The sequence below is a fragment of the Chenopodium album genome, chromosome 11 (assembly GCF_948465745.1).
Source record: "Chenopodium album chromosome 11, dcCheAlbu1.1, whole genome shotgun sequence".
Classification (NCBI taxonomy): domain Eukaryota; kingdom Viridiplantae; phylum Streptophyta; class Magnoliopsida; order Caryophyllales; family Amaranthaceae; genus Chenopodium; species Chenopodium album.
In genome coordinates, this window is record NC_137844.1 from 41,819,179 (window position 1) to 41,846,770 (window position 27,592).

General features: G+C 34.4%; 1 protein-coding gene across 1 annotated transcript; it reads left to right on the forward strand.

Moving 5' to 3' along the window:
• The first annotated feature begins 2,187 nt into the window (after positions 1–2,187).
• Positions 2,188–27,592, forward strand: LOC145567579 (uncharacterized). The gene is made up of 6 exons (XM_081626890.1): positions 2,188–3,431; positions 5,831–5,995; positions 6,086–6,242; positions 15,261–15,400; positions 15,838–15,873; positions 26,427–27,592. The coding sequence occupies exons 1-6, from the start codon at positions 3,174–3,176 to the stop codon at positions 27,327–27,329; spliced, it is 1,659 nt and encodes a 552-aa protein (XP_081483016.1). The 5' UTR covers positions 2,188–3,173; the 3' UTR covers positions 27,330–27,592.

Genomic DNA, 27,592 nt, shown 5'->3' on the forward strand with positions numbered 1-27,592 from the left:
TGTTGGTAATATGATTAGTCTTTTTGAACGTGTAGTTTAGAAGATTAGCATTTGGAAGTGGGTTGTTTAGGGTTAGATTAAGGGTTTATGGTGGATATTTATATTGGAAAATAGGGAGCTAGTGCTGCAGATTAAACTAGCTCATATAATATGTTTGGATATTGTTTCCAACCTAAGTTGTTCAGTAGAGTTGGCTTTGTTTAGCTATTATTTTAGGCTAATTTACCTAGGGTGTTAACGTCTATTCACACTTACAAAATTCAAGTTGCTTTAAGAAGGTGGTTATCTTACACAGTGCTAGAAGAGTACTTGGGTATTCAGCTAAAGTCAAATGTGTGGAATTAACTGATATTCAAGTAGTTTGCATGCTCAGGGGTATATAATTATTAGTTCTAGTTCCATTATGTTCAAGGAGTACCTTTTTTTGCTTGTTTTAAATGCAAGTACTTTCTTTTGATTAATGTTAAGAGTTGGAAAGGAACTTTAGAGCCTAATCTTCAATAATAGTGAAGCATGATTTGGAGTTTGCCTTATTTTTGGCTTAATTGAAACAGATCATTTCAGTCTAAAGAGCATTTCAAAAAGCTTCATCTTGATCGAAAATTTATATCATCCATCATGGAATAACAAGTTCTCGATGCTGTGAAATTGGAAATGAAATTTAGTTTTGTTAATTTTGATGAGTGTTATTGTGCGTATGGTAGAAGGCTTTAATGTTGTGTTGAGGTGATCACAAGTTAATGTTCTTTTATGAGACTGCTAATGTGAAGAGAAGAGTGGAATACAACCAGGGTATATTCATGATAGAGAAATCAGTGAACTCACCTTGTTTTTTGAGGTTCTACTACCATTATTATTGGAAGTAGAGGTATTTAGGAGGTCGATGGGGGATCCAAAGGGCACTTACTCTTGGAAGTCATTTTTGGTTTGTCCATCTTTGCCAATGAGGAGCCCCTTTTCCCAATTCACAATACATTTGGAGGCTAAAATTCTACAAAGATGAGACTATTTGAGTTTTTGCGTGGACCTTGGGGTTGTGCAGAACTACTACTTTTATGGTCCAAAGGGGAAGACCAAAGATAGCTATTTCATTAACTATGTGCATCTTGCCATTAGTTAGTCTTGCTCTCAACCCTTTTGTCATTGTGAGAAGACAAGTAAATTTTCCTTATCCTTTACTGTTTTGCATTTGCTACAACTTCTGCTACAAGTTCACTTTGTGGGCTTGGAAGGGAAAAGGTAAAAATTATATAGTGGTGTAATGCTTTTAAGGTGATCTTGTGGTGCATTAATACAAAATGTAATCATCTCATACATTGATCAATTGATTTATTATGGGATAGCAACATAGCATTATACTTTTAGCTTCTTTATGTATCAAGTCAGCAAGGGCTTTTAAGGTGTGTTCTATTCACCTTCACTTATTAGAACATATCTCATTTGAACTTATTAAAACATATTTTAGTTGTGATTTGAACTTGGTTAACCCTTATCATCCAAATTGAATGAATTGTATTTATTTGAATGAATTGTATTTATTTGTACTTAACTTAACTCTGAAATACGTGAAAATAAGGTGAACATAACTAGCCCTTAGGGTCTTAGTAACACAACTAGCTAATATGTAATCTGTTTTTGACTGTTTGAGGACAACTTGTCATCTATTCTTGTATTCTTGCTGTCAAATTTTGTGCTTTATCAAAAGTAAAAAAACTAATTCTCATCCAAATTTAAGGTGTTGACCAATGATTATGAGTCTTGTGATGCTTTATTGACCATACCCATAGCCTTGTTGGAGATTTTCTTCTCTAAATGCTAGATTATTACAAGTGGGGATTAATAAAGGTGTTTTTAAGACCCATTGTGGAGACATTCTTTGGAATCTTAGCTAGAGTAGAAGTAAGATAGAATATTCGGACTTTGGAGTGTAATTTAAAGTTAGAAGCAAGAAGGCAAGGTGATCTTTCAAGGTGTTGATTTCTTCAGCTATTCTATTATCCAAAAAAGACGGGGAATTTAATGAAGATATTGCTCATTGAAAAAAAGCAAGATGGCTGAAGTGAAAGAGTGCTACATAGTTTTTGTAGTTTATATGTCATCCTAACATGCCTGTAGGTTAAGGGAAAACTTTAGGATAAGACAATTAAACCTTGAACTGTGACATATTGTCATATGTGTCTTGTGTTGGATGTATGGTGACCATGGTCATACTCATATCAATTGGTTATGGAATGAGGTAATTAGGAACATAGTCGGGGTTGCGCCTAATAAGTATAAGATGAGCGAGAATCGCTTAAGATGGTTTGGTCATGTAAGATAGAGATCTATTGAGGGTAAGAGCCTAAGAAAATCTGGATGAGGGAGATTAAAAGTAATATTGAGCTTATTGGGAATTTAGGAACACATGATGTTGGATAGAGTGGAGTGGAGGGAGATAAATAAAAGAATAAGTGTCAAGGATATGCTATGACTTTTATATGTATTTATTCTCTCAAATTTATTTTCAATCTTTTTACGTTAATCTTTGTGTTTTGCAAATTTTTCTTCCTTACGCATGTCTTATTATTTTTCGCTCTTTTTTTCCTCTTAACTTTTTCATTTGTTCTCTTAACATTTTATCATTTTTACTTGTATTATTATTATTTTTTTCACTTTTTTACTTATTACTATTATTTTCATCCCCCCTTTTTTTCTCCACATTTGTTTTTCTCCTCTTTTTATAAAACTTGTCGCTGGCCTATTCTCAGCTTGATCTTTTGTGTTTTACTATTCCTGATTTTTTCTTCTAAGGGACCATTCTGAAAAGAAGTATTTTATAACTGTTTTTACCATGTTCTTCTTAACTTGAAACTCCATACTGACTCCAAGTAATTTAGATACTTTATTTCTAAACCCATTAGCATGTTTGTTTAAAGAACACGCATGCCTTCCAAACTCAAAGCTGGAGTACTGTATGACTTACTAGTACATTTCAAACTGGGTGCTGTAGAAGCAATTAGGTTTATTTATTTTTTTATTTTTATTTATTATTTATAAAATATTACTTTATAGATTCTATTTTTATAAATAATTTTTAGAAGTTTCTGAATTTCTCTATGAATTTATACAAATTTCTGCAAGTTATGCTATGCTTGTTGCTGTGACTATCTATAGGGCATCCTGTTTTCTTTAACATGAGATCAGCATTGTCTCGTTGGTGTATTTCCAATCGGAAGAAAGCAAGGCAGATTGTTGAAACATGGGAGAAAATGTTCAACTCTTCTCAAAAGGAAAAATGCGTTTCTTTTCTTTTTCTTGCAAATGATATATTGCAAAATAGCCGGAGAAAGGGCAACGAATTTGTGAACGAGTTCTGGAAAGTTCTTCCAGCTGCACTTAAGCATGTATATGACAATGGCGATGAAAGTGGAAAGAAAGCAGCGAACAGACTGGTTAGTACTAACTTTGACATCAATGCTATACATTTGTCATTTTCTGCACAAACTTGCACATAGCTAACATAAGTGAAGTAATTTTGTGTTATTTATCAATTTTGTTCTCATGTATAAGCAATATCACTTTTTTTTTTACATTCAACATGGTGCATCCCCCTCCCCTCCCCCCTCTTTTCCCTGCAGATTGATTTCTTTCTTTCTTTAAGCTCTGTATCTAATCATAAATCTGTATCCATCTATTAATTTCATTTACATGTAATAGCAATTTGACTTGCTTTTCTGCACCCAATTGAACGTCTTCTGTTAGGTTACATTGTCTAATAACTTTCTATCTTTAAGTTCTGAACTCTTTCCTATGTCACTTAATGATAAATGATTAAATTCGTGAAGTTTCATCCATGAACTCTGTAGTACTGAATGATTAACAAGTAGCCTTATACAGCTTCTTAGAAGGTGAATATATTCCATTTTTGGATGGCTTCTTCTTCTTTTTTTTTTTTTCAATTCAAAGCAGGCAAATTTCCACCTGCCTACCTTTTTGTAATTATGGGAGAAAACGAATGCATTCAAGTGTTTTATATCTAGTCTATTTGTTTTAAGTAGCTCTTGTGTATGAAAAGTTTATGGTAAGATTTGGGGTAACTTAATGGCATATGAGATGACTTTTATTCGTCACTTAAAAAAAGATCAAAATATGGATTGCCATTTTCTTAGATTAGACTATTGAGTAATTTGAGTGTCCTAAACAATTCTTTCTCTTTGTTTTCCTTTGACATATAGAATGTGTAAACTTTACATACATATTATCTAGTTTATTGTTTGTAAAAAAGTCATGAGGTAGTTGTTGGCTACTCTAAAGTTTAGTATTTGGTGATTTATGAGTTAAAACTGATGAGATTTTCTTTTTTTTTTTTTTTGTCTCTGCACCACTTGTTGACGACTCTGATACTCTATTTATTTTCGTTGTGGGCTAATTGGATAAATAATTGAAATTTTGGTGAGCAAATTTGAACCACTTATTCATAGAAATTAGTGATATGGAGGGAGATGGTGTACATTAAATCAAGCTGATGGATGAAAGGAGTTGTTTTGGATTCTTCTGTGACAACATTTTATAGTCTTGTGCAATAAGAACTAACCCCTTAAATTCTAGGAAAATTTTATAATGTATATGGTTGTCAATCCATCTTTTTTGTATGACACTAAATGTTAGCCAATCAAGCAGATGCTAGATTTCAAGCTACTGGTGTTAAAAGGAGGATGCTTTATTGGATCTATTACCTTGTTAGAAAAGATAGGATAAAGAATGAAGTGACAAGAAATCAAGTTGACTAATTCTGTTGTTGGTAGACAAGACAAGTGAGGCTTTGGTGCTCTTGGTGTGTGTGGAGAAACTACCGAGACGTCTTACCTAGGGTCAAAAGAAAAATTTGAAATTCAACATAGACATGTTAGTTACAAATGCTGATCCAATTGTACATATCTTCTGTCTTTCCATCAACCTTATATCTGATCCCGTCCATATATTAAAGTATGCTGCTGACTTCTTTTAATCCTTGGTTGCACTAAAACCAACCAAGAACACTAATCAACTTGGTATTGTTGAACCTCCTTTGTTTCCTTTATTTCCAACACCAACTAAAGTTTTCAGCACCTCAAACTATCATGCTAACTTTGACGAAACTCAAGCTAATCTTTTCTTCAACTGGCTCCACATTATTGTATTCATCATTAATCCAGTCGAAGCTCAATTTATATAGGTCTAGTGGTGATTTTGTTTAATTCGGATTTGTTTTTGAGAACACTAAGACTGGAGTAGGCCATGGCCCTTAAGAAGTCTAGGACAATCAATATGTAAGCCATGGATTCATCATGAAGTATCAACTGGAGGAAGTCAGTTCACTGTTTATAACTTAATAAATATTGCACAAACTGTGGTTGATATCCTGGCAAATACCGTATAAAATGTGTATAGAAATCTTAGTCTATAAGGATTTTGTTTGCCTACATATTTTTGATTTTAAATTAAATTTTAAAACTTTTTTTGGCTTTTTAAACAGATTTATTTCTTATTTTACTAAATGAAATATTATCCAGGATCAATTAGAATTTTTTTTGAGAGAAGTTTGAATCGACTATGAATTTATTTATTGAGTATACAGTAGAATTTGCAATTCTAGTATCTTCCTAACACATAGTTTGGAACTAAATTTCAATATTTCAATTCAAAGATTTGAATTCATTGGGTTGAACCGTTGAAATGAAATCCTGCGATTCAAGCACAACCTTGTGGTATTTTGATCTTAAATGGGGCATGCACCTCTTTGACTATTCAAGCACAACCTTATGGTATTTTGATCTTAAATGGGGCATGCACCTCTTTGACTATCTTGTAGGTTGACATTTGGGAAGAAAGAAAGGTTTTTGGATCTCGTGTTCAGAGTCTTAAAGAAGAACTGGCAGCTGACCAGATAAAAGATCCAGCCCCACAAGCTGTCAGTAATGGAAAGAGCCCTAATCCCATAAAAATTGTGAAGAAGGATGTTCAGTCGTTGAGAATTGTCAGTTTTTTTGTTTCAACTGGTTTTTCCTGGCTATGTATATTTTGGTTTACCTTGGCTCAAAATCTCTGCTTATTTATCATATTTCAGAAATTGGCTGTTGGAGGATTTCCAGAAAAAATTGTGTCAGCATTTCATTGTCTCCATGATGAATGTTCAAATGAAGAATCTATGCTGGTCAATTGTAATGCAACTGTTAATTCTGTAGAAAGAATTCTGAAGGAAATAGAAGCTACCACAAGTCAAGGTATGTCATGTACCACTCTTGTTTTAGACCTTATGGTCTATCTTCCTACTAGATGGCAGATAAGAGATGCTTTACAACTTTCCATTTGGAAGTTGGAACATTTTATTTCCATTCTCCATTCAATGACTCAGGTTGTACTATCACTTCTATCATGTTATGTGGGCTGGGTAATTTTCTAGATTGTTATTTTAGGTACTAGTATCATGGTGAGTGATTGTCACATCTTTCCTTTTCATAGTCTAAAGATCCCTGTTTTGGTTAGCTCTTTCCACTACATGTGTGGCATAGAATAAGCCTTTGTCTTATAGCATATTCTTCTGTTCGTTTGCAGCCATTGTTCTCTAATCCTAGCTACGGTTGTTGGACGCTCTTTTCACAATCCATCTGCCCCCTCGTACAGTCCATGGACTTCCTGAGTTGGCACTTTGACAACTCTAAACTACGTTACAACCTTTTGGCAAATCAAATTTTTGGAGTAGATTCGCATCTATATCCAGAATTTTGTCCAAACGTATGTTCACATAGTTTCAGAACCCTGTTATCGGCTTTATACTGATTTTTATACTAGGAAACAATAATACCCACTGAATCATAAATGGCTTCAATGAGAATGCAGAAATAACAGGTTAGCATTTCGTTTGCCATCCGTAAACGTAGATCTGTATAACTAGAATTAGGCTTGTTCCAGTACTTGTCACATGTGCAATATTGTAATTTGCCAGTTAAACATATCTAACTACACCTTAGAGAAGTGGTGTACGTTGATGATCCAGTATTGTTGTTCCATAATGGCTTTGCTTGGAGGTTGAGTGAATCAAGTAACACTGATATAGATCTTAAGCTTTGTGAAAGCTTTAGTTGATTGCATGAAAATCTAAAGTCAAGCCATAATTTGGGAAAACCAAGGTGCAAAAGGTCCTTGTGGCATAGGCACAATGCCAAAGGAAAAAGGTTACTGGTCTTCTATGGTATTGGGAAAAAGATTCTTGAATGAAAAGAGCTTTGTTTAGACTGGGATATGTGTTGCTTTGGCTCCAAATGTATGGGCTATGCAAGTTTCAGAATTTTCTTGCCGAAGGGTTAATGCTGAACTAGTTTGAATTAATATTTCATTCTCTACTCATCTTTCAGAGGTCTACTTGAATATGAAAGTTCTATTTACAATCTTTTTCATGAGTGATTATTGAGCAAACACCTAATATTTCTTTGATGAAAGTAGGACCTTTAAAGAAAATCATTGCCATGAGTTAGGCATGGTGACTATCTCATCTATGGTGCTAGACATCTAATTCCATCTCTAAAATATAATTAGTCCACTTTTATATTAGATTTTTGGACTAATGTACCTTTTTGTCACAGATTCAGGATTGTGCTCTAGGGCTAGGATTTATTTCTTTATTTTATTTATTATTATGTTTTTGCTTCTCATTCAATTATGTTCACCACTACTCTTGTAAAGAATGTATTAGCTAATATTGATTTATGATTATTTATTAGTTTGTTTAATTTTCTGAAATTGATTGTTTAGGACTTGTTCTCAAATGTATAAGAAAACACTATATTAGATAAAATTTTGATAGAGTCGGCTTAATGTGTATTTTTAATATTTTCATAATTTTTATTATTATGCAATCTAAGATATATATAAAAAAAGTAAACAAATAAGATCGGTCTAATTTCTTAATTTTTGAAAGCTTGCCTTAGGCGCCTTAGGTGCAAGGCACAATCAGGCGGGAGTGCTGGCGCCGAGCTAAGGTGTAAAGGCTTACTGAAGGCATGCGCCTATACACTTTTTCTAGGCTGTTTGCGTCTTATTTTGCAAGGCCTTAATAGTTAATGTTTAACATAATCTGTTTGCGTCTTACTTCAATATTAGGAGAGAGAAAGAGAAGCCCCATATCCCCTAATTCCATTTGAAGAACCGAGTCATTGATCACATGCCTTTTTTTAGACTTATTTTATTGAAATTAATTACTCTTTTAATGTAATAAAGTGCACCTTACAAGTGGTGCACACCTCTTCCGCCTTGCACCTAGGCTCCAAGGACTTTTGCACCTCGTGCCTTTTAAAACTAAGTCTAATTCTAACAAGATTAAGTAAAATATATTTGAAATAAGGCGAGTAAGAGTTCAGGTTCTTGGTGGGAAACTTTTGTGATTCAAACTCATTTTCTCTTCACAGTTCACACTACTTTCTTTTCCCTCTTGGCACCCAAACCCTCACCACCTCCCTGCCATTTGACCAAAGCACCACCACATCATGAGACTTCTTCAGTCACCAAATTAACCCCTCCCTATCTGATTGTCAGCACCTTCATCACCAGATCTTATATGATTGTATTTTGCTATCGAGTTTTCTCTAGTAAAAAATTTAACGGCGCTTAATACCTTGCTACGAATTTCTGCTATAAATGACTTCATTTTATGATGGAAGTTTGTGTTTAAGATTGGCCCATTTCCCATTCTGTTATCCCATCTCAAGCCCTTTCCCATCTGCCATTTGCTACATACAACTATGTAAACTACCTCTCCTTTTCTCTCTATGTCATTATGCTCTAATTAACTGTTAATTGTTAAAATTGTTAATAATATCCAATTTTAGCCGTAACTAACCCTTTAGAAGAATTTTGGATCCTTAATAAGTAAAGCTATGGTACAGGGACTTGCCAGTTTTCATGCCATATCTGTGATAACATGACATGGTGTGGATATGTGTGAAATTTGTGTCAGACCCAGCACTGTGCACTTGGAATAAACAACACAGAAGTAAGAGGGAGAAGTGAATTTAATCCAAATTGTATGTAGGGACCTAACCATAAAGCCTAGATTGCAATTGGGTTATAGAAGACATTTACAAAGCTCAGAAAGATTGGGATTTTGCTCGCCTGAGTTATGCGATTCCACCGGTGAATTCACCGGCCTTGGTACATTGTTGCATGTTGTAGCGTGATATTTAGAGAGAAAATAGGTAGGAGCATTTACTATTTCCTGTTATCTTAGGGTAGGAACTAGGAAGTGTTTAATAATTACAAAAAAAAAAAAAAAAAAAAAAAAAATGAGAGAGAGAGAAAAAGAAAAAGAAGGGAGAAATACACTATGCATCTTGCTGGCCAGCTAGCTAATACTTAAAACTAAATCTTTAAATATAACCATCTCCTCCATGAAATTGTCCCTTTGGCAGTGCCTATTTTTTCTCCCCTTTTTAGCACCCTTCCCCATTTTGTCTTCTACTATTGTTTTACTTTTTTTTTTTTTTTTTTGTAAATTTCCTTTTTTTTTTCTTGCACTCCTCCTGCTTTTTTATATGTTAGAATATATATGTTTGGCCTTATATCTGACTCCAGATCTCAGACAATGTCCTTGTGTCTTGATTTTTTTTGGAATTGTCACACCAGACCCTTTGATCCCCATACCTGACAAGGCGAGTCCCGGTAACACAGAATTAGAATTCTTTCTTAACTTACACAATTAAGAAGTCTTCCTCTCTCTCTATATATATATAAACAACAACAACAACAACAAAGCCTTAGTCGGTTAGTCCCAATATGATTTGGGGTCGGCTAACATGAATAATCATAAGGTATTGTGCGATATAAAAAGGGACATAGCAGGATAGTCAATTAAAGGAGTTTGCAGGATAGTCAATTAAAGGAGTTTGAAAAAAGGTGAGTAAAGTGGGGAAAAGAAAGAGCATTTAAGAAAAATGAAGGGAATTTTCAAAGAGAACAAAAAAAATAAAATACAATAAAGTTTTAAAGAGGTGGTTAAAACGTTTTGAGTAAAAAGAAAAACATAAAGGTTTGAGAAAACTTTAGCAAAGTCTACAATGTAACCTAAAAATTTTAATCTACTTCCTCCATTAACTATTATTTGCAACATTTACTAAAAAAAGAAGCTAACAATTAATTACAACAAACTTATGTCTGTTTGGTAACTAGAAATTCTGGATTTGGCCCAATTATGTTGTTTGGATATACTTAGAGTTTGGGAATTGAAATTGGCCCAAATCCAAGATTATAAAGACATGAGTATATTTTGATATATTGAAATTCCAATCCTAAACCTGTCATTTCAAATTCTAATATTCAACAAAAAAGCCCAACTCTCTCTCTCCACAAAAGTTTTCATCTTCTTGCCAAATTTTTTCTCTCTCCTAGGGTTCTTCACCATTGAAGCATACACAAGTTCTCTCGCCCCTCCTCCATTGAAGCGAGCTTCGAATTTCTTGCTCGACCATAGAGTGTACCTTATTTAAAATAGCTGAAATTTGATCGACCAATTTATGAAATTTGATCGACCAATTTTTGAAATTTGCTCGACCAATTTCTGAAATTTGCAGCAGCTCTTCGAATTCTCCATTGAAGCGGCGCGCGAGCTTTCTCTCTCCTCCATTGAACCAACATTGCAACTTGATACCAACATTGCAGCAAGCAAAGCAAATTTGGGGATTTAAGATTGAGGAGGAGAAAGAAAAAATTGGGGAAGAGGATGAAACTTTGGGAATTTAAGATTAGGCAGAGGAAGAGATGAAAATTTGGGAATTGAAGATTGTGGAGGAGAGAGAAAGGAAATTAGTGTGAGTTAAAAGTGTAATTTCATTTGTTTATTCAAAATTTCACTCATCTCCAAACATAGGTTAGAATTTGAAATTCTGGTAATGAAATTCTGATATTTCTCAAACACCCAATATTGAAATTGAATATCAAGATTTCAAATTCTAAAATTCAATTCCAACATTTGAAATGAATATCATGTTTCCAAACACAACCTTATTTCTTTCCTATTTTAGTAACTTTTTCTGTCAAAAGACTAAAATACCCTCATTTAAAATTCATTAGCACATAATACTACACATAATTACAAATCATTATAACCCTAATCTGAAATAATTATCTAAACCTTCCCACCCAAATAATCAGATTATCTCTCAATTTCTTCTCCCTCCGTTTCATCTTTCATTTCATCTTCTTCATTTCTCATTATCAAATTCCAGACCATCCTTTAAGTGGGTTCTAGATATGGTTGTTCTTGGGTGAATTTGGTGGTTTTGCAGGCACGTGGGGGTGGGGTGGTTTGTGGGTGGGTTTGCATGTTCGTGGGGGTGGTTAGTGGGTGGGTTTGTTTATCGGGGTGGTTTGTGAATCGTGATTGGTGGTTAGTGGGATTTGGTGTGTTGTCAATGATTTTGGTGGTTCGTGGGGGGGGTGGTTTTGGTTGTTCGTGGAAGGGTTTCAGTGATTCGTCGGTGGTTTTGGTTTCGTGGTGGGTTTCACTGGTTTTGGTGGTGGTTCTGAATTTTGGTGTTTCTGGGTTTTGTGGTTCTGGGTTTCGGTGGGTGGGTTGCGGTGTTGGTTCTAGGTTTTGTGGTTCTGGGTTTGGTGGTTTTTGGTGGTGGTTCTGGTTTCGGTGGTTTTTGGTTTTTGTTTAATTGTGGATTTTTTTAGTTGGATTAATACTTAAGTACATGCCCTTATGTTTCCATAATCATGCTTAAAAACTTTTTCCTACGACTCTGCGCGAACCTCCTTTGTTGCAAATAATAGTTAATGGACGAAGTATTATATTCAAGAGTAGAGTTTGCTAGATTAATTTAGTTTTCGAAGAGCATATATGGGAATTATATGATGTTTAGGAAGATGACTAATGAAGATCATGAGAATATGCAAATAGAAATCCTCGGCTTTTCGGTTAAAAGAAAAAGAAAGTTTAGAGAGGGAAAGGGATGAAGGTGGAAGAAAGGAAAGGAGGAAATTCCAATACAAAAATAAAACACTTAAAAGAAAAATAATTCAGCAAACCAATGAGAATATGCCACATGGCACTAGATATGTTAATGAGGGTAATAAGACCATTTTGTGAAGACACATGAGTTTGTTCTATTTCTTGTTTATCAAAAGGTTAGAGTATTTAAAGAATGATGTGCATAGTTGGGATTGGTCTTGTCTAATTCTCTGTTTTCTTTGTCTTATTATGTACGTGGAAGTCTTAGGCCCTGTGTAGTTCACCTTATTTTATCCGATCTTAATATATATATATATATATATATATATATATATGTTTCTGATTTGCTGATTTGACCATACTTTGACCTTATATCTACACTAATCTATAAAGAAAAAAGGTATCAAAGGGGTCTTTAGATTCATAATAATGTGTATATTATTACCCCCTTTGTATTTTATTACCTGCTCCATTTTTCTTAGGCACGTATGCCAATGTAATCTTTGATTAATATTATCTTTAATCATTGAAAATTAATATTTTCTTAGGCAAGTATAAATTATAACAATTGAAAATTAATAATCTATTCATTGAGATAATTCTAACAAGTACCTATAAGATTATATTTTTACTTATGTTTAAATCCCAAACATTAGTCAAAGTAGAGCAAATGAATTGTGCAAAAAGTGCAAATGGATCAAGTAATAGAGGGAGTAATAATTAGTTTTTATAAATTTTTTCATTACGAAATGAAAGTTATATAACAATGAAAATCTACACATAAAACGATAAAGTGTGTTATGAATTTATGTTTTTTGATTTGATTTGAACTTTTTCTTTTTTCTCTTTGATGTGATTTCATGTAACTGAAATAAATAATGAGCTCCGGTAATAAGATAACCTAAACATGACCTTAGTCTATAAATAGTGATTTGCTTGATACTTTGAAAAGTAGATCGATTTTCTTGATTTCTTCTTTGTGCACAATCACCAAATTCCTCATTATCATTCGAAAATTTTCATGTTTTCCCATTGTTGAAAGGATTTGGTAAAGTAGATGTTAAATGAGATAATGGGTACTATTGTATTGAAAAAGTAGATGTGATATACGATAATGGGTTTTCTTTATTCAACGCAAAAGTGAGTGGGACCCTAACTTTGTGGTTGTAAAAACAAAGATGTATTAACAATGGGGTTGTTCTCGTAATACAAGTGTAAAAACTAGTTTGGATTTTGGTTTAGATGAAAAAGAAAATACACCATCTATACTTCTATACTAAAGCAATCCCCGTAATTATCCCTAAAGTACACGTGTCATTACTTCATTAAACATTTTCCCGCCAAAAACTTTGTTACTCTTTTTTTTTTTATATATATTTTATTTTTTGGTAAGTTATGGCCTTATATATATATATATATATATAGGGAAGGGATAATCAAATTTGGTTCATGTTAGCCGACCCCACTTTTGGGATTAAGGCTTTGATTGATTGATTGATTGATTGATAGGGAAGGGAATGATGCACATCAATAATAATTTAAATAAAATTAGAAAATATAGTGGTAAAGAATAAAACAATGTTATGTAATAAAATTAGGAAATTTGTTTCAAAAAAAAAAAAAAAATTACGTAGGATATTACTATCTAAGAATATTTTATTTTTTTTGTTATCAACAAAAATAACATGAATAGTGAGTACTTTTTATTTGAGAATAAGGGTAAGATTTCAAATTACGAATACTAAAATATTGTTATTACTCCTTCCATCTCACATTACTTGTCCTATAAAATATCACAATGTTTATTATATACTTTTTTTTGTTTTTAATGTTTTTTTTAAACTTACAATGATTCTATTTGATAAATTTTTTAATTAACGAATAATGAAATATTATTGTACTATAAAACTGTGCTAAACTAGTTAAATATTATTTGCAACATTTACTAAAAACAAACACTAAACATTATTTGCAACATTTCCAAATCTTTTCATTTTTTGTAATGGAATCACAAAATCACCTTTACTTATAACTTTATAACTTTAATTACATGCTGAAAGCATAATGTATTATAAACTTTTTTTTTTGAAGCCAAATGAATTAAAAACTAATCTATTCTAATTAAACTCATCTAATCTTTAAAAAATCATCAAATTTCTCCACATTCATCTTCTTCATCTTTCCCATTATTTGTCTTTTCCTCCTTCATCATCAAATTTCTTTACCTTCATCTTCCCCCATTATCATTCTCTCTCATCCTTCAACCCCATTCTCATGAATTAAAGAAGAAGACCACCCTTTAAATTTTTTCGAATCCAAATTTGGAGATAGGCACTCGTGGGTTTTCGTTGGGTCGGGTGGTTCGTGTGTCTCGTAGGTCGGGTGGTTCATGTGTCTCGTGGTTGGTTTGTGGGGGTGGCGTGGGTTTCTTGGGTGGTTCGTGGGGGTGGCGTGGGTTTCGTGGGTCTGGGTTCGAACCAATTGGGTGGTGTGGGTGAGTAGTTCGAAGCGACTGGGTTGGGTTAGTGAGTGGTGGTGAAGGCGGTATGGGTGATTGTTGGCGGGGTCTTGGTGGTGTTGGTGGGTTAGTTTGGTTGGATTAGTTATCCACTCTTTCTCCTCTTACTACTTAATTACCCTTACGTTTCATTAATCATCCTTGAGAAATTTAGCTTTGGTATCCGTGCTCCCCCCTTTTGTTACAAATTATATTTAACGAAGGAAGTAGCAAAAAAAATCAATTTCGGATAGGAGTAAATTTTTACGATTAATTGATCCTAACATTGACGAAAGCATGAATCATCGTTAGACTCATTTAACTAGTCACTTCTTGTCTTTCTACCCCCACTTACCCCCTAAAAATTGTACCTCCTCCGCTCTGTTAAATTGTAACATTTTCCTTTTAAGGAATCTGCAAATTAATTGCAACATTGTTTTATTTGGCTAGTAGTTCTCTGTAACTCTCATTACATGGTACTTTTTCTCTTTTTTTTTTTTTTTTTTTTTTTAATCTCATTGCTCCTTATAAATTGTGCATCCTTCCTGTGTAGCAATTAAAAGGGGATGAAGTATAAAATAACTCCAACAACAGGTAGGATTTTAAGAGTTTTTTGCTTGTGTTTATTGTTGTTATTCTTCCTGTCTCTTTCCCTTCCCTCTTGGAGTGTTTTTTTATTGCTGGTAGGTAGGGAGAATATATACATCCAATTCTTCTTATTGAAGGTTGAAATCCCCAATTATGTAATTGTGCCAATGGAATATCATACGCATTGACAATTCTTCTTTTCTTTTGGATCAGGAATTCAACCAGGGACTGGTATAACAGATGAGATGGAGGAGCAGGAACATGCCCTTAAGCAATGTGTCGGACAACTTGAAGGTGCAGAAGCCATCCGGGTAACTCTAGTTTCGCTGCTTAAAGAGGCGATTCAGGAACAAGTATGTTATCACTTACCTCTGATATCAATTTTCTTTATGACTTTGTTAAATATAAGAGACTAATAGCAATAGGTAGAAGAACGAATATTCATATGTTTTAGGTGTGTGACAGTCTTATCATAAAGGAACAGTCTTGCTTTCTGGGCTACCTAAGTCTAGAATTGGTCATGATTTTTGTCATCATCAGTGTCCTAGAAAAGGTATTTACTTTAATAGTGACCTTAGAATTTGAGATACAATTAAAAGCAGGAGAGTTTTTTGGTTGGGTAGGAATTTTAGAGCATTAATGAATTGAAAGTAAATTTCCTAGGAATACCGGCTACCAAAACCTTTGCACTAAGGGTAGTTGAAAGGATTCCAGGGTTTCCTGCAGTTATTTGTTGTTTGTGTACTTTATGGTTCTATGATACCCCTTCCTAATAGTTGTAATCTTTCAGGAATTGCAGCTGCAGACTCTACGGCGTCAATTACAGGTAAAGTTCTTCTTCCCTTCTGAGGGCACTTCTGTTATATCTCCCATGACTGTTATTTGCTAAAGGTTCTCTTCATGAGTATGAATTTATGATATATTTGTGTGTCACATCTTTTTTGCTCAACCTACCAAAACTCTTTAATGGTGACAATGGACCATGTGACCCTATATAACCTTTTTCATGTACCCACCCTTAGAGTGGGAACCCATTACAACAATAATGGCAGCTTAAAACTTAACCTGTTTAATTTTTTTTTTCTGGCCTACTTAACAGAGATAAGTGTTGTTGAAGGATTCTTGTCCCTATTGACCAAATGTCAGTGACTATGACTGTCTATACACCTCCTGTGCTGACATAGTATTGCTTGCTGATTAGACATGCAAAACTGACCCAATCTTAAATGGTCTGACATAGACCCAACCCAAACTAATTTGAGATTGGATAACTCCATTTTGACTCTAGCCCTCAAACTGATTTAATTATTAAAGTATCTTCTACTGTGAACTATTACACAATGGACCTTAAACTGCTCATCATCATACCGTAACTTATATAACATGAACCAAACCTGATTCAAATTGCTTGTTTGCTATCTTACCTGTGATGATGTGTTGTAAAGTGTGCCTAAATATAGTGTGTGTGCCTATTTTGATTGCATTATATTAGTTGAAATTTTTTCTTTTACAAGGTATTATATACTCCCTGCATCCCTTATTTTTTTGCCCCTTTGCAAATTAATGGGTCAAAATTTTAAAACTTTGACCATTAATTGTCATTAATCTATAAGAGGTTTTATAGTCATGTGGGATCTTGTTGGATTCGTCTCATTGTATATATTTTATAATAATATCAAGCTTTTATAATTTTACCCGCATAGAAATAGAAATATATACGCTTTAAGACGCGGGTCTTGGATACCATTAAAAGTTAAATTTCTTATAATCTATATAAATGTCCATCATTGGTGGATGATAAACAATGTTTCTATGGTCCTTAATTGGCTAAATAATACAACAATCCCTGTAATTTTACGCTTTCCTTTTTTTCATACATTCCAAATTAATTTTTCCACTTGTACTTTGGAAAGCTTACATCATTATTTAATCTTCCTTTTTTTTAATATCTCAATGTTTGGAATTTTATACTATTTACACACACTCTTTTGACTGTCTTTATTTATTTATATGTTAGGAAAAATATAATTAAAGATATTAAGAAAATAAATTTTCATTAGCAAGTATGGAATCTGTAAAATTGCATTATATAGAACAATGGAAGTACATCTCTATTTCCATTGTGAACAGTTAAAGCCACTCAATCACATGTAATATAAAGATTCACACTATCGTTTATCACATCTACATTTTTCATAAAATAATACTATATCCATTTTCACATGTACTTTTTCAATAATATAATGATTTATAACCACACAAGCTATGAAAAAGGGATTATAACTATGTCTATAAATCCTTTGACTTTGCTTTTAAATGCCCAAAAATACAATTCCCAAATATATTTTATTCTCATCTGAAATAATACTGCTAAAACCTCGTTGATTATTATTTTTATAGTAACAATAGTAATTACCTTAAAAAAAAGTTGCACAATCAAACAATGCAAACAAAATCTACAATATTCAAATAAAACCAATTAGTACCCTAAGCACAAAATATCAAGAGGCTAATGAAACATCATAAAGTTAATGTTACATATATGGGTATCATATAATACATCATAAAATTCCAAAAGATAATGTTTGATTGCCTTATAAATAAACTCCAAAAAAGGACGAGAAGAAAAGTGAATTGGCTAAATTATAGACTGCTAGTTTGCTTACAGGGGCACTGCATGATTAGATTTTGATGCAAGATGAAATTAACTTTTCATATGGTATGTTTGGGATGTAGGATTTAATTTAAAATTCTAAAATTGGACCAAATGAAGTGTTTGGCAAACAAAAAAAAATTTGTAATTAGATTTCATTCAAACACATGTCACTTTAAACCATTCTTTAGATTTGTGAGGCACACCTTATCTCCCTCCTTTCCACTCTTATTTTTCTCTCTGTCTTTTATTTGTGGCTAGGATACCAACCTCTATAGCTATACGAAACGAAATTTTATTTGTTTATCGATGGTGGTTATGGATTAATAAACTGATGGGTGAAATATGGAGCTTTAAGTTTAAAAGGAGGAAACTACCATGCTTGATTAATAATGTTTTTTACTGTAGTGTAGGCTAAGGATTATTTTAATGCTGCACCATTCCTCACTACTCCCTCTTTCTCTCTTCTATCAAAAATTTATTTTCTTTCTTCTTCCTTTTAAGAGCAAAGCTAATGGTTTTGCCAATTTACTCTCTTCCTTCTCATCTATGGCGAACTCTATGCCCACTTATGACCATGATCTCCCATTATTAATATGTGGACATAGTTTTTCTCTCCTACTTGGGCTTGTTCACTTAACCTATAAAAATAATATTCAGTAAAAATAATTTCAGTTCAGTACAAATAATTCAGTAATTTTAAAGAAGAGCTATAATAGGGAATTAGTAAGAAAAATTTTTCACCCAAAATAATTTCAATTCACTAAGTAAAAATTAGTTCAGCAAAAATGAGGTGAAAATAAGGTGAAGTGGACAGAGTCTTGTACCCTACAAAGTAGTCAACAAAGGAAAAAAAAAAAATAAATAAATAAATTAAAAAAAACCCTCATCCGTGGCAAGATACCATTGCATACCCATTTTCTTATCATGGTCATGACTCTTGAATCATCTCTTTTATTTATTATCTCTCTTCATGCCCACATAAAATGGGAACCAATGGCCTTACTTTAAATGAAACTTCAACTAATAGTGCCATAAGATTTCTCAATTCTAGAATTATAACTTGATGATTCAAAAACACAATGTGAATTTGAAATTAATCAATTACGATTCCATAATTGAATTCCATTATTTTAAACAAAAGTTGAGTTCCCAAACGCACTCTTAGGGTAATAGGATTTGGATTTGATGTATAGATGGAAGGATTATCATCTATTTTGTGATGATTACCATAAGAATTATAATTGTTTAATGTAATTACAGCAAATTTGATAGCTAAGCGAAGTAAATAAAGGTCATATTGTTATCATATGAACAACTCATATAATAAAGCTTTTGATTTAGTTCTTAATATGGGTATTAGTGATGGAGATAAGTCTTTTCTAGTTGTAACGTAGAACCCTCGTGCTTAAGACTTAGAGAAAACAAATGGATGCAATATTTTTCTAAATAAGTGGATATAATAATTTTTTCATAAGATGGGAATTAAGTGTTTTATTGTATATAGATTAAGGTTTACATACTTGCCAAAATCATAAAAGTAGATTAAGTAAAAAAACAAAGTTGCTTAGAAATTAAAGATAACTTCATATGTACTACCCCCTCCTCTTTTTATTAATTATGTTTGGAAATCTTTATTTTGAGGAGAGAAAAACTTGAACTATGAAGAACCTTTATTATTTATTGAAAATAACATATACATATGTAACATTATTAAATTCTTGTTATTAAATAGGAAAATTTAACAACAACAAACCAACCTTTGTTCTATTCTCCCAAAATGAACCAACCTTTAAATCTGCCCAAAATAAACACAAGTTTGTATTTTTTCTCTCGTAGTAAACCCAAATGACTTTTGACCTGAATAACCGGTCACTTTTTTTTTTAATTTTCCATTAATTATCTTTTTTAAATAAATAAAATAAAATAAAATAAAAATAATTAAAAAAAAAAAACTCAAACCCCCAATCCACTGCTAGCCACCCCTCCTCCCTCCATCTCCCGGCGGCCGATGCCCAACCACCCTCCGGTAACCCCACCCTCGAACCCTAAATCACCTTCTCGAAACCACCCTCATACGCCACAATTCACCCCTCAATTATACACCAATCACCACCACTTTGCCGCAACAGTCCACATCCCCTGCCTTACCACCATTCACCACACACTCCTCCTCCAGCCACAGCCCAAAATCGCCATCAATAACACCAACAGTCAGCCGCAACTTTCACACCAATACCTCATCAATATTGCAGCCACGCAACAGCCCACATAGTCAATGCTCAACCCGCAACGGACTCCCCTATAAGGCTGTAATCATCGTTGTTGATTTTTAACACCTCAACCCGCCGGCTAGCAACACCTCAACTCGCAACCTGCAACCCGCAACCTGTCGCTGGCTAGCAACACTCTGACGCGTCCCTCAACGTTGTTGATTTTGTTGATGAAGAGTTTGATTAGGGTTTGTGAGATTGGTGGTGGAGTTGCGCTGGGAAGAGATGTAGCAGGGCTGGTGGGTGGCAATTGTTGTTGAGGTGAGGCAGGGGTTGTGGGTCTTGGCGGTTGTAGGTGTGGGCTGCTGGTGCTGCATTGTTTGTGCGGCAGGTGGAGATTATGGTTGTTGGTAAGTGATGGTGGTTTTGGTGGCGAGAGGTGGTGAAGGTTAAGGTGTGGGTATAGCCGGCATCGGCGACTGGAGGAGGGGGGTTCTGGCAGGCCGACACCGGGGGCAGGGTCAGGCTTTGAGTGGGTGGTAGTGGGGTGGCTGGCATGTGGAAGGATGTTTGGGTTTTTTTTTTTTTTATTTATTTATTTTTAATTTTTATTTTATTTCTTTTTTTTGTAAAAATTATCAAAATTTTTAAAAAAAAAAAAAAAGAAGCCTTGACCAATGATTTAATGACACGTGGATTTTTACCTAGTATAAGAGGTAAGGTGACCTGTTGGGTTCATTTTGGGAGAATAAAGGAAAACTTGTATTTATTTTGGGCAGATTTAAAGGTTGGTTTATTTTGGAAGAATGGAGCAAAGGTTGGTTTGTTGTTAAATTTTCTTATTAAATATGAACTTAATGGTGGAAATTAGAGGACAGTCTTAGAAGGCAATAACTTTTAAATAGAAAGGCAATGGTTTTTAAATTTTATCTAAGGAGCAATGATCCTAACACCTTAGTTCAAAATTGGTTTAAACCTTAACAAAGTTTTCTTCAAACAAATCTAAAATTTTATTTCAGTTTAACTAAAATAATTGACCCTTGATAAAAATATGTAAGAAAAGCAAATGAAACCTATTTGTCTTGCAAGTAAACTAAAAAAAGCCCTAATAATTAGCACTGTCAAAACGGTTTGACAGTTCGGTTTCGGTTCGGTTTGAAATCGGTTTGGTATTTAATCGGTCGGTTTAGAATCGGTTTAATTGTCTCACGGATCGGTTTTGGTTCGGTTTAAATGGTTATCGGTTCGATTCGGTTTCGGTTTATTCTTCAACGGTTTTAATTCGGTTCGGGTTGTAAACAGTCCGGGTAGTAAACGGTTCGGTGCAGACGGGTTGCGGTTTGTTAACGGTGCGGTGTAAACGGTTTTTATCCCGGTTCAAACAGTTTCGGGTTAGAAACAGTTCGGTTCTTTTTTTGTTCAGTTTATAACTGGTTCGGTTCTTTTTCGGTTCAGTTTTTAACTGGTTCGGTTCTTCGATGGTTTAACCACTTTAACGTTATTCATATCGGTTCCATTTCAAGTTTACTAAATTACGGTTCGGGTCGATTTTCGGTTTCAAAAAATAAATTGTTTATCGAGTTGTTTGGATTCGGGCAGTTAAATGGTTTTGGTTTGAAATTTGATAGTACTTGCTAACCTTTTGCGTTCACAAGTTTTATATAAAGTCGCGAATCATTTCATATTTAGGCATCATATTATAAACAAATTCTCATTGATTTTATAAATACATATTATGTTCTGTTTCAAGTTTAGTCATACTGATCTTACTAGTTATATTCCCGTCAAAAAAAAATTTTGTAAACGGTTCGATTTAATTATATTCCCGTCAAAAAAAAAAAATCCATTTAATTATATAAAAAAGTTTGTAAACGGTTCGATTTAGAAGCGGTTTGGTTCATAAACGGTTCGGTTTATAACCAGTTCGGTTTACAATCAGTTCGGTTTTTAAATGGTTCGGTGCAAACGGGTAGCAGTTTGCTAACAGTTCGGTGTAAGCGGTTTTTTTGCCAGTTTAAACGGTTTCGGGTTGGAACCGATTTCGGGTTAGATACGGTTCGGTTCTTTTTCGGTTCGGTTTTCTTTCAGTTCGGTTTATATTTGGTTCGGTTTGTTAACGGGTTCGGTTCTTATACGGTTTAACATTATTCGGGTCGATTCGGTTTCGGGTTTACTAAAATACGGTTCGGGTCGGTTTTCGGTTTCAAAAAAATCGGTTTTTAATCGGTTCGGTTCTCATTTGGGTCGGTCGGTTTCGGGCAGTTAAATGGTTTCGGTTTGAAATTTGACAGCACTACTAATAATTAATGAGTGAACCACGATAGCTCATTAACTAGTTAATACAGTAAACTAAATAAGCCCTAATAATTAATTAATGAACCACGATAGCTCATTAACTAATTAATATAATAAACTAAATAAGCCCTAATAATTAATTAATGAACCACGATAGCTCATTAACCAATTAATAAAACTCTAGAAGCCCAAGACCCCATATTTAGTATGATTAAATACTTCATAATCTAAAAATTTGTAAAATCCCCTACTTTAAGAGCAAGGCAAAATCAAGAGAGTACCTTCATAAACAATAAAGATAGTTATAAGGAGTATTGATTCTCATCTTTCCGTCCCTCTTAAAAAATAACTTGCCTTCAAGTTTCATCGAAGGACATGGCACCAAGTCACTAGCCATCATTGTGCAAATTTCCTTGGAAAGTACCATAATTCTTCCTATGCAATCTTGAAAGGCCCTTCCTCGATTGGCTCATTTTCACCTCTTGGATCATTGATGATCGTCTAAAAGCATTCAAATACAAGAAAACATTGTATGAATATATTAAAGTTATACATCACAAACAATAAATTTAAATTTTAAGAGGATTATATTTGTAATTTGCTCATTTGGGGGGAATGGTAATAAATCTTGGTAGTATCTTAGCATTGTGACCGAATTGTAAAGTATTTCAAGTTTACTATAACTTAGATATTGGGGGGCTGCAATAGCCACAAACCATAGTGGTTTTACAACCATTACTGTGATTGCAACCACATTCAAGATATAATACTTCCTCCGCTCCAATAATATTGCAACAATGGACTTTTAGCATTATTCATCACTCTTGTTTGACCATACAATATGATTTATACGTTAAACAAAATATAGTCATGTAGGATCTTGTTAGATTCGTCTCTTAAAATAGTTTCATAATATCAATTTTTTTATAATTTTTACTCTTATAGAATTATAGATATAGAACATGTAAAATGTGCTTTGGGATGCGTAATTTCACCTTTTTTGCAATATTAATAGAACGGAGGAAGTACATGTATGAGGGTGCTCCAAAGATAAATGACCAAATACTATTTGTAGAAGAATGTATTATTTGCATGGTACATCGAACACATAATGGGCAACCCTCATGTTGGGGTGGTTGGGTTTGGGCATCATTTTCCCTTTTTTCATTTCTACAAAGGAATGAAGTATTGGTACTTTTTTTTTTAATATATATATTTTAGTCCATTTTTCTACTAATTTGTTTTCTATGACTATTGGTGCATTATTGTTATTTCCTTTTATAAATTTCAATTTTATAGTAGGTTGTCAAAAAAAAAAAAAAAAAAAAAAATTATAGTAGGTTACAATTTTGACAAAATGTTTTTGAAGAGAATTTAAGCCTTAAAGATCTATGTAGTATAGCTATAGCCATTCAAGTCGGACCAAAGAAAATAAAAATTAAAAATCTTTCTAGTTATTAAAAATTCATCAGACAGACTTTTGTCCTGTAAATAGATCGGCTTATGTATAAATCCATGCATGTAAGCTATTTTCTCAAAAACTATAGTACTTCTCACCTATGTTACTCGGACTCTTCATTTCACCTCACGTACCCGTGTCGAACCCTTGACACTCGGACATGGGTGGGACACTTGGACACTTCATTTTAGTTCAAAATCATTTTAAATTTTTAAAAAATAGCCAAGTCGGACACTTGGACACGTATCCGTGTCGGACATGGGTACTCGAGTCCAAGTGATATAGTTTCTCACTGGGTTGCCTTGTAGTCAGATGTGTCACTACCTTAGTTTTAGTAATACCCTTTGTAGTTATGATCATTTGATCTAGGAAATTTTGTCCTTTGTTGCCGTGTGTTTGCCATAATTACATTTTGGTGCTTTATATTTCACTAATTCCATGCGTTTAAATTTATTTCATGGAGGACCTTATAGTTAACTGGTATTAAGAGCTTCTTTGAGTATTTCCCTTGTTCCTGTTTCGTGTTTAAATTTTTTTGCTTGAGTTCCTAGTAGTTAGCTGCGTGAAGTGCCTTGTTAACCTACTACAATGTGATCAAACTGATCAATTATTTAGATGTTTCAAAGTGCTGACAAATGTCTATATGACCTACCCTGATCAATCCCATCAACATTTGCATCCAATAATTTGTTGCTATTGGACTCCGAAAAATCTCCCATCTTTCTTTGTTAATTATTCTCTCCATTATCAACTCCTTGCTTTTCCACCTCAATAAATCCTTTCCCCATCTATGTGAGGCCGATAAAAGACTGAAGACATCTATGAGAGGCCAAGAGTATAACAGCTGCATATACTTGATGTGGTAATCTACTTGAGAAGAGCTTGATGTTTCTGTCTTGCCATATCACCAACTATTTTGTTAGAACTTCCCTCTGCTTATGTATTGCTAAAGGAGACATTTTGAGACTTCGTCTCAAAAGGGTGATTGGATGATGAGCTTTTGTTGAAGTAAAATAAAATAAAATCTATACTTAGTATTTAAAAAACTCAAATCGGGAAAGATATTTGTCTCATCCTATTACACTTCCCTATCTTCTATTCCAATCCCATGTGTCACATGTCTTTTTACATTTTTGATTTTTTATTATATTTTTTTTCTTAACTCTTTCATTAAACTAATACTTTTGCTTTTTCAGAATACCCACAACAATCCAAACTAATTGTACTTCATCTCCCACGTACACTTCATCTCCCACGCACACTTCATCTTCATTTCCCATCTTCAGTTCAACCTTTTCCTTTTCTCTCTTTAAGTTTGTCCCTCCACCTTCTTTTTTTTAAGCCTCATTTTGAATTCAAGTCCCAAAAATTTGGTTTCTTTAATCATGTATTCGGTTACACGTTACACACCATAATGACTAATTGGTATTTCCTCACTATCTCTCAATACCATTTTCAATGAACGATCTGTGCATTCCACGGACAGAAAGCTAGTTACATTAGAAAGATCAACGGTGATAAGCTATTACTTGACTTCATTATTATAAGCCTCAAATTTTCTCTAGTGGGGTAGGTCATTGCAGGTCATTAGCAGGGCATGTTGCTAGCGGGTCGGGTCAGGTCAGGTCACCTCAGGGCCATGTACAAAAGTATAGCGGGTTGTTAGAAGGCTTAAACCATTTTGCAACCAATTTTCTCTTTCCTCTCTCTAAAAGTCTAAAACTCCGTCCTCCTTCACCTTATACTATGATTAGTCGATTACTATGGTTTTTAATCGTATACAACTATACAAGTATATAAACATACAGAGTATAATTTTTCCCTTCATTTTTATTTTACTTTTAATTTACCTTTTTTGAAATTCAAAAAAAGGGTGTCGGTACAACAATGAAATATGTCGTCGCACCACCAACACCACAACCATTAGCGACAACAGCCACACTAGCAACTCCAACACCAACCAAACTGGCTAATCTCTGCATACCTCGGTGATGCTAGTGAAGCTAGTAAATGCTTAAACCTCCACTTGGTGGACACTCCAGCGGGGATGTCTATGATTATGACACAATCAGGTGAGTTGACTTACAATGAGGAGACCTGAAATCCGGAGATTGGTGATGGCAGGGTTTCCTTCAGCGGCCAGAATAGCTGCAGTGGTGGCTTGTTTGAGGATTGCAACTCGGTACAAAGTCGAAGAGGAGAGAGATAGCTATGATAATGGGCATTGTGTGTAGCCCTTTATTATTGGACTCAAATAAAGACCTTATAAAATCTTTATAAATTAAGACCCTATAAAAGCCATGTCCATTGAAATTAAAGTGCCAAAGCCCTTGCCTAAACCTTTTGCCATTTGGTATCCCTGTCCAATAACCAGGTCTACCCTCAAATTTCTGTTAGATGGCAGACTTTATGCAGTTGGGGAACTATTTGTACATCTGAACCGTTAGATTGTGTATTTGTGTTATTGGAAGGAAGTTGGGAACCTTGTGCTCGTTGATGCTGTAGGGTCATTGCGTGTGGAATTTTATTCCCAGTACTGCAGGATTTGGAGTATAGGCCCTGCTATAGCTCGTATATGTAAGATGCAGATCATGCTATTAGCTGTCTTTAGAAAGGCAATAGATAATTTTTCTTCAAAAATTAAAGTTTGTTCTACATTTTTTTTAAAATGTGATTCTTATGCATTTTGTCTACTATTTATTGCTTACTTTCTTTCAAATATTAGTTTGGCTAAGTTGGTTATATTCTTGGAGTTGCAGATTGCTCGTAGTCGAATCAATGAAGTGGGAATTATGAGACCAAAGGTACATCATTCACATGATCATGGTGTATCAGCTGCACCAGTTCCTGTGTTGACTGATCTGCAGATGACAGGAGAGCTTAATAGCTCTGCTTTGCAGCCAACAAGCAGTCTTCAGATCCCTTCAAGTCAACCAATTGGCAGTAACCAGATTCCTGTTCATCAAGTCCCTCAAACTCCCACTCAACACACAACTGCTTTTGCTGCACTTGCAGCAACTGATGAAGAGAGTAAAAAGGCTGCAGCTGCAGCTGTTGCTGCTAAGCTTGCTGCCTCTACATCTTCAGCACAGATGCTTACCTCAGTCCTTTCTTCCCTTGTGGCAGAAGAAGCTGCTTCAATGAATGATAGCTTGAGAAAGGTGGGGTTTCCTGCTAACTTGTCGATGTTCTCTCCTGAAAAACGGCAGAAATTGGAACAACCATCATCAGGAGCGGATGCTGCAAACCTTGATTCAGGTAGCTCACCCTATTTTACCCCTGTCCAGCAACCGATCTCGAGCAATCCAGCCTCCCAGTCCAGCATGCAGGCTTCATTGGGCCCACCTCCCCCGCCACCACCTCCCCCAGCTCTGCTACCTGCCAATCCAGTTCTGAATCAGTATACTCAGTCTGCTGGTATGATGTTAAATATGATGCCTTATGGGTTTGGTAGCAACAGTCTACCACCTCCACCTCCTTTGCCATCCCATGTTGCCATGGGCCTTGCCCGGCCTCTAGCCCCACGAAGCTCACAGCCACTCCAGCCTCCTCAACAACTGTCTCAGCAGCAGAATGCAAGTGGAGGATTCTACCGGCCCCCTGGCATTGGTCTCTATGGGTCAAGCAGTCAACCATCAACACCACCTGTGCAGCGGCAGTAGCTCTATGCTGAAACTTTTGGAGGGGAGTGGATGTTTTGATATTTCTCCTGTGCGCCTGTACATTATTAGGCTCTTGTTCACTTCTAGGCAATACACCTTTTGGCACCATACTGTATTAACTGTGATGGATATTGTGTAGCATTAAGGGGTTATTTTAGTTGTTACAAAATAACTTACATTTGTAGCTTAGACATGTATCCTTTAAAAACAATCAGTGGCTTTTAAATCTCTTAGGTAACAATGAACATCTTAATTCTTATTTA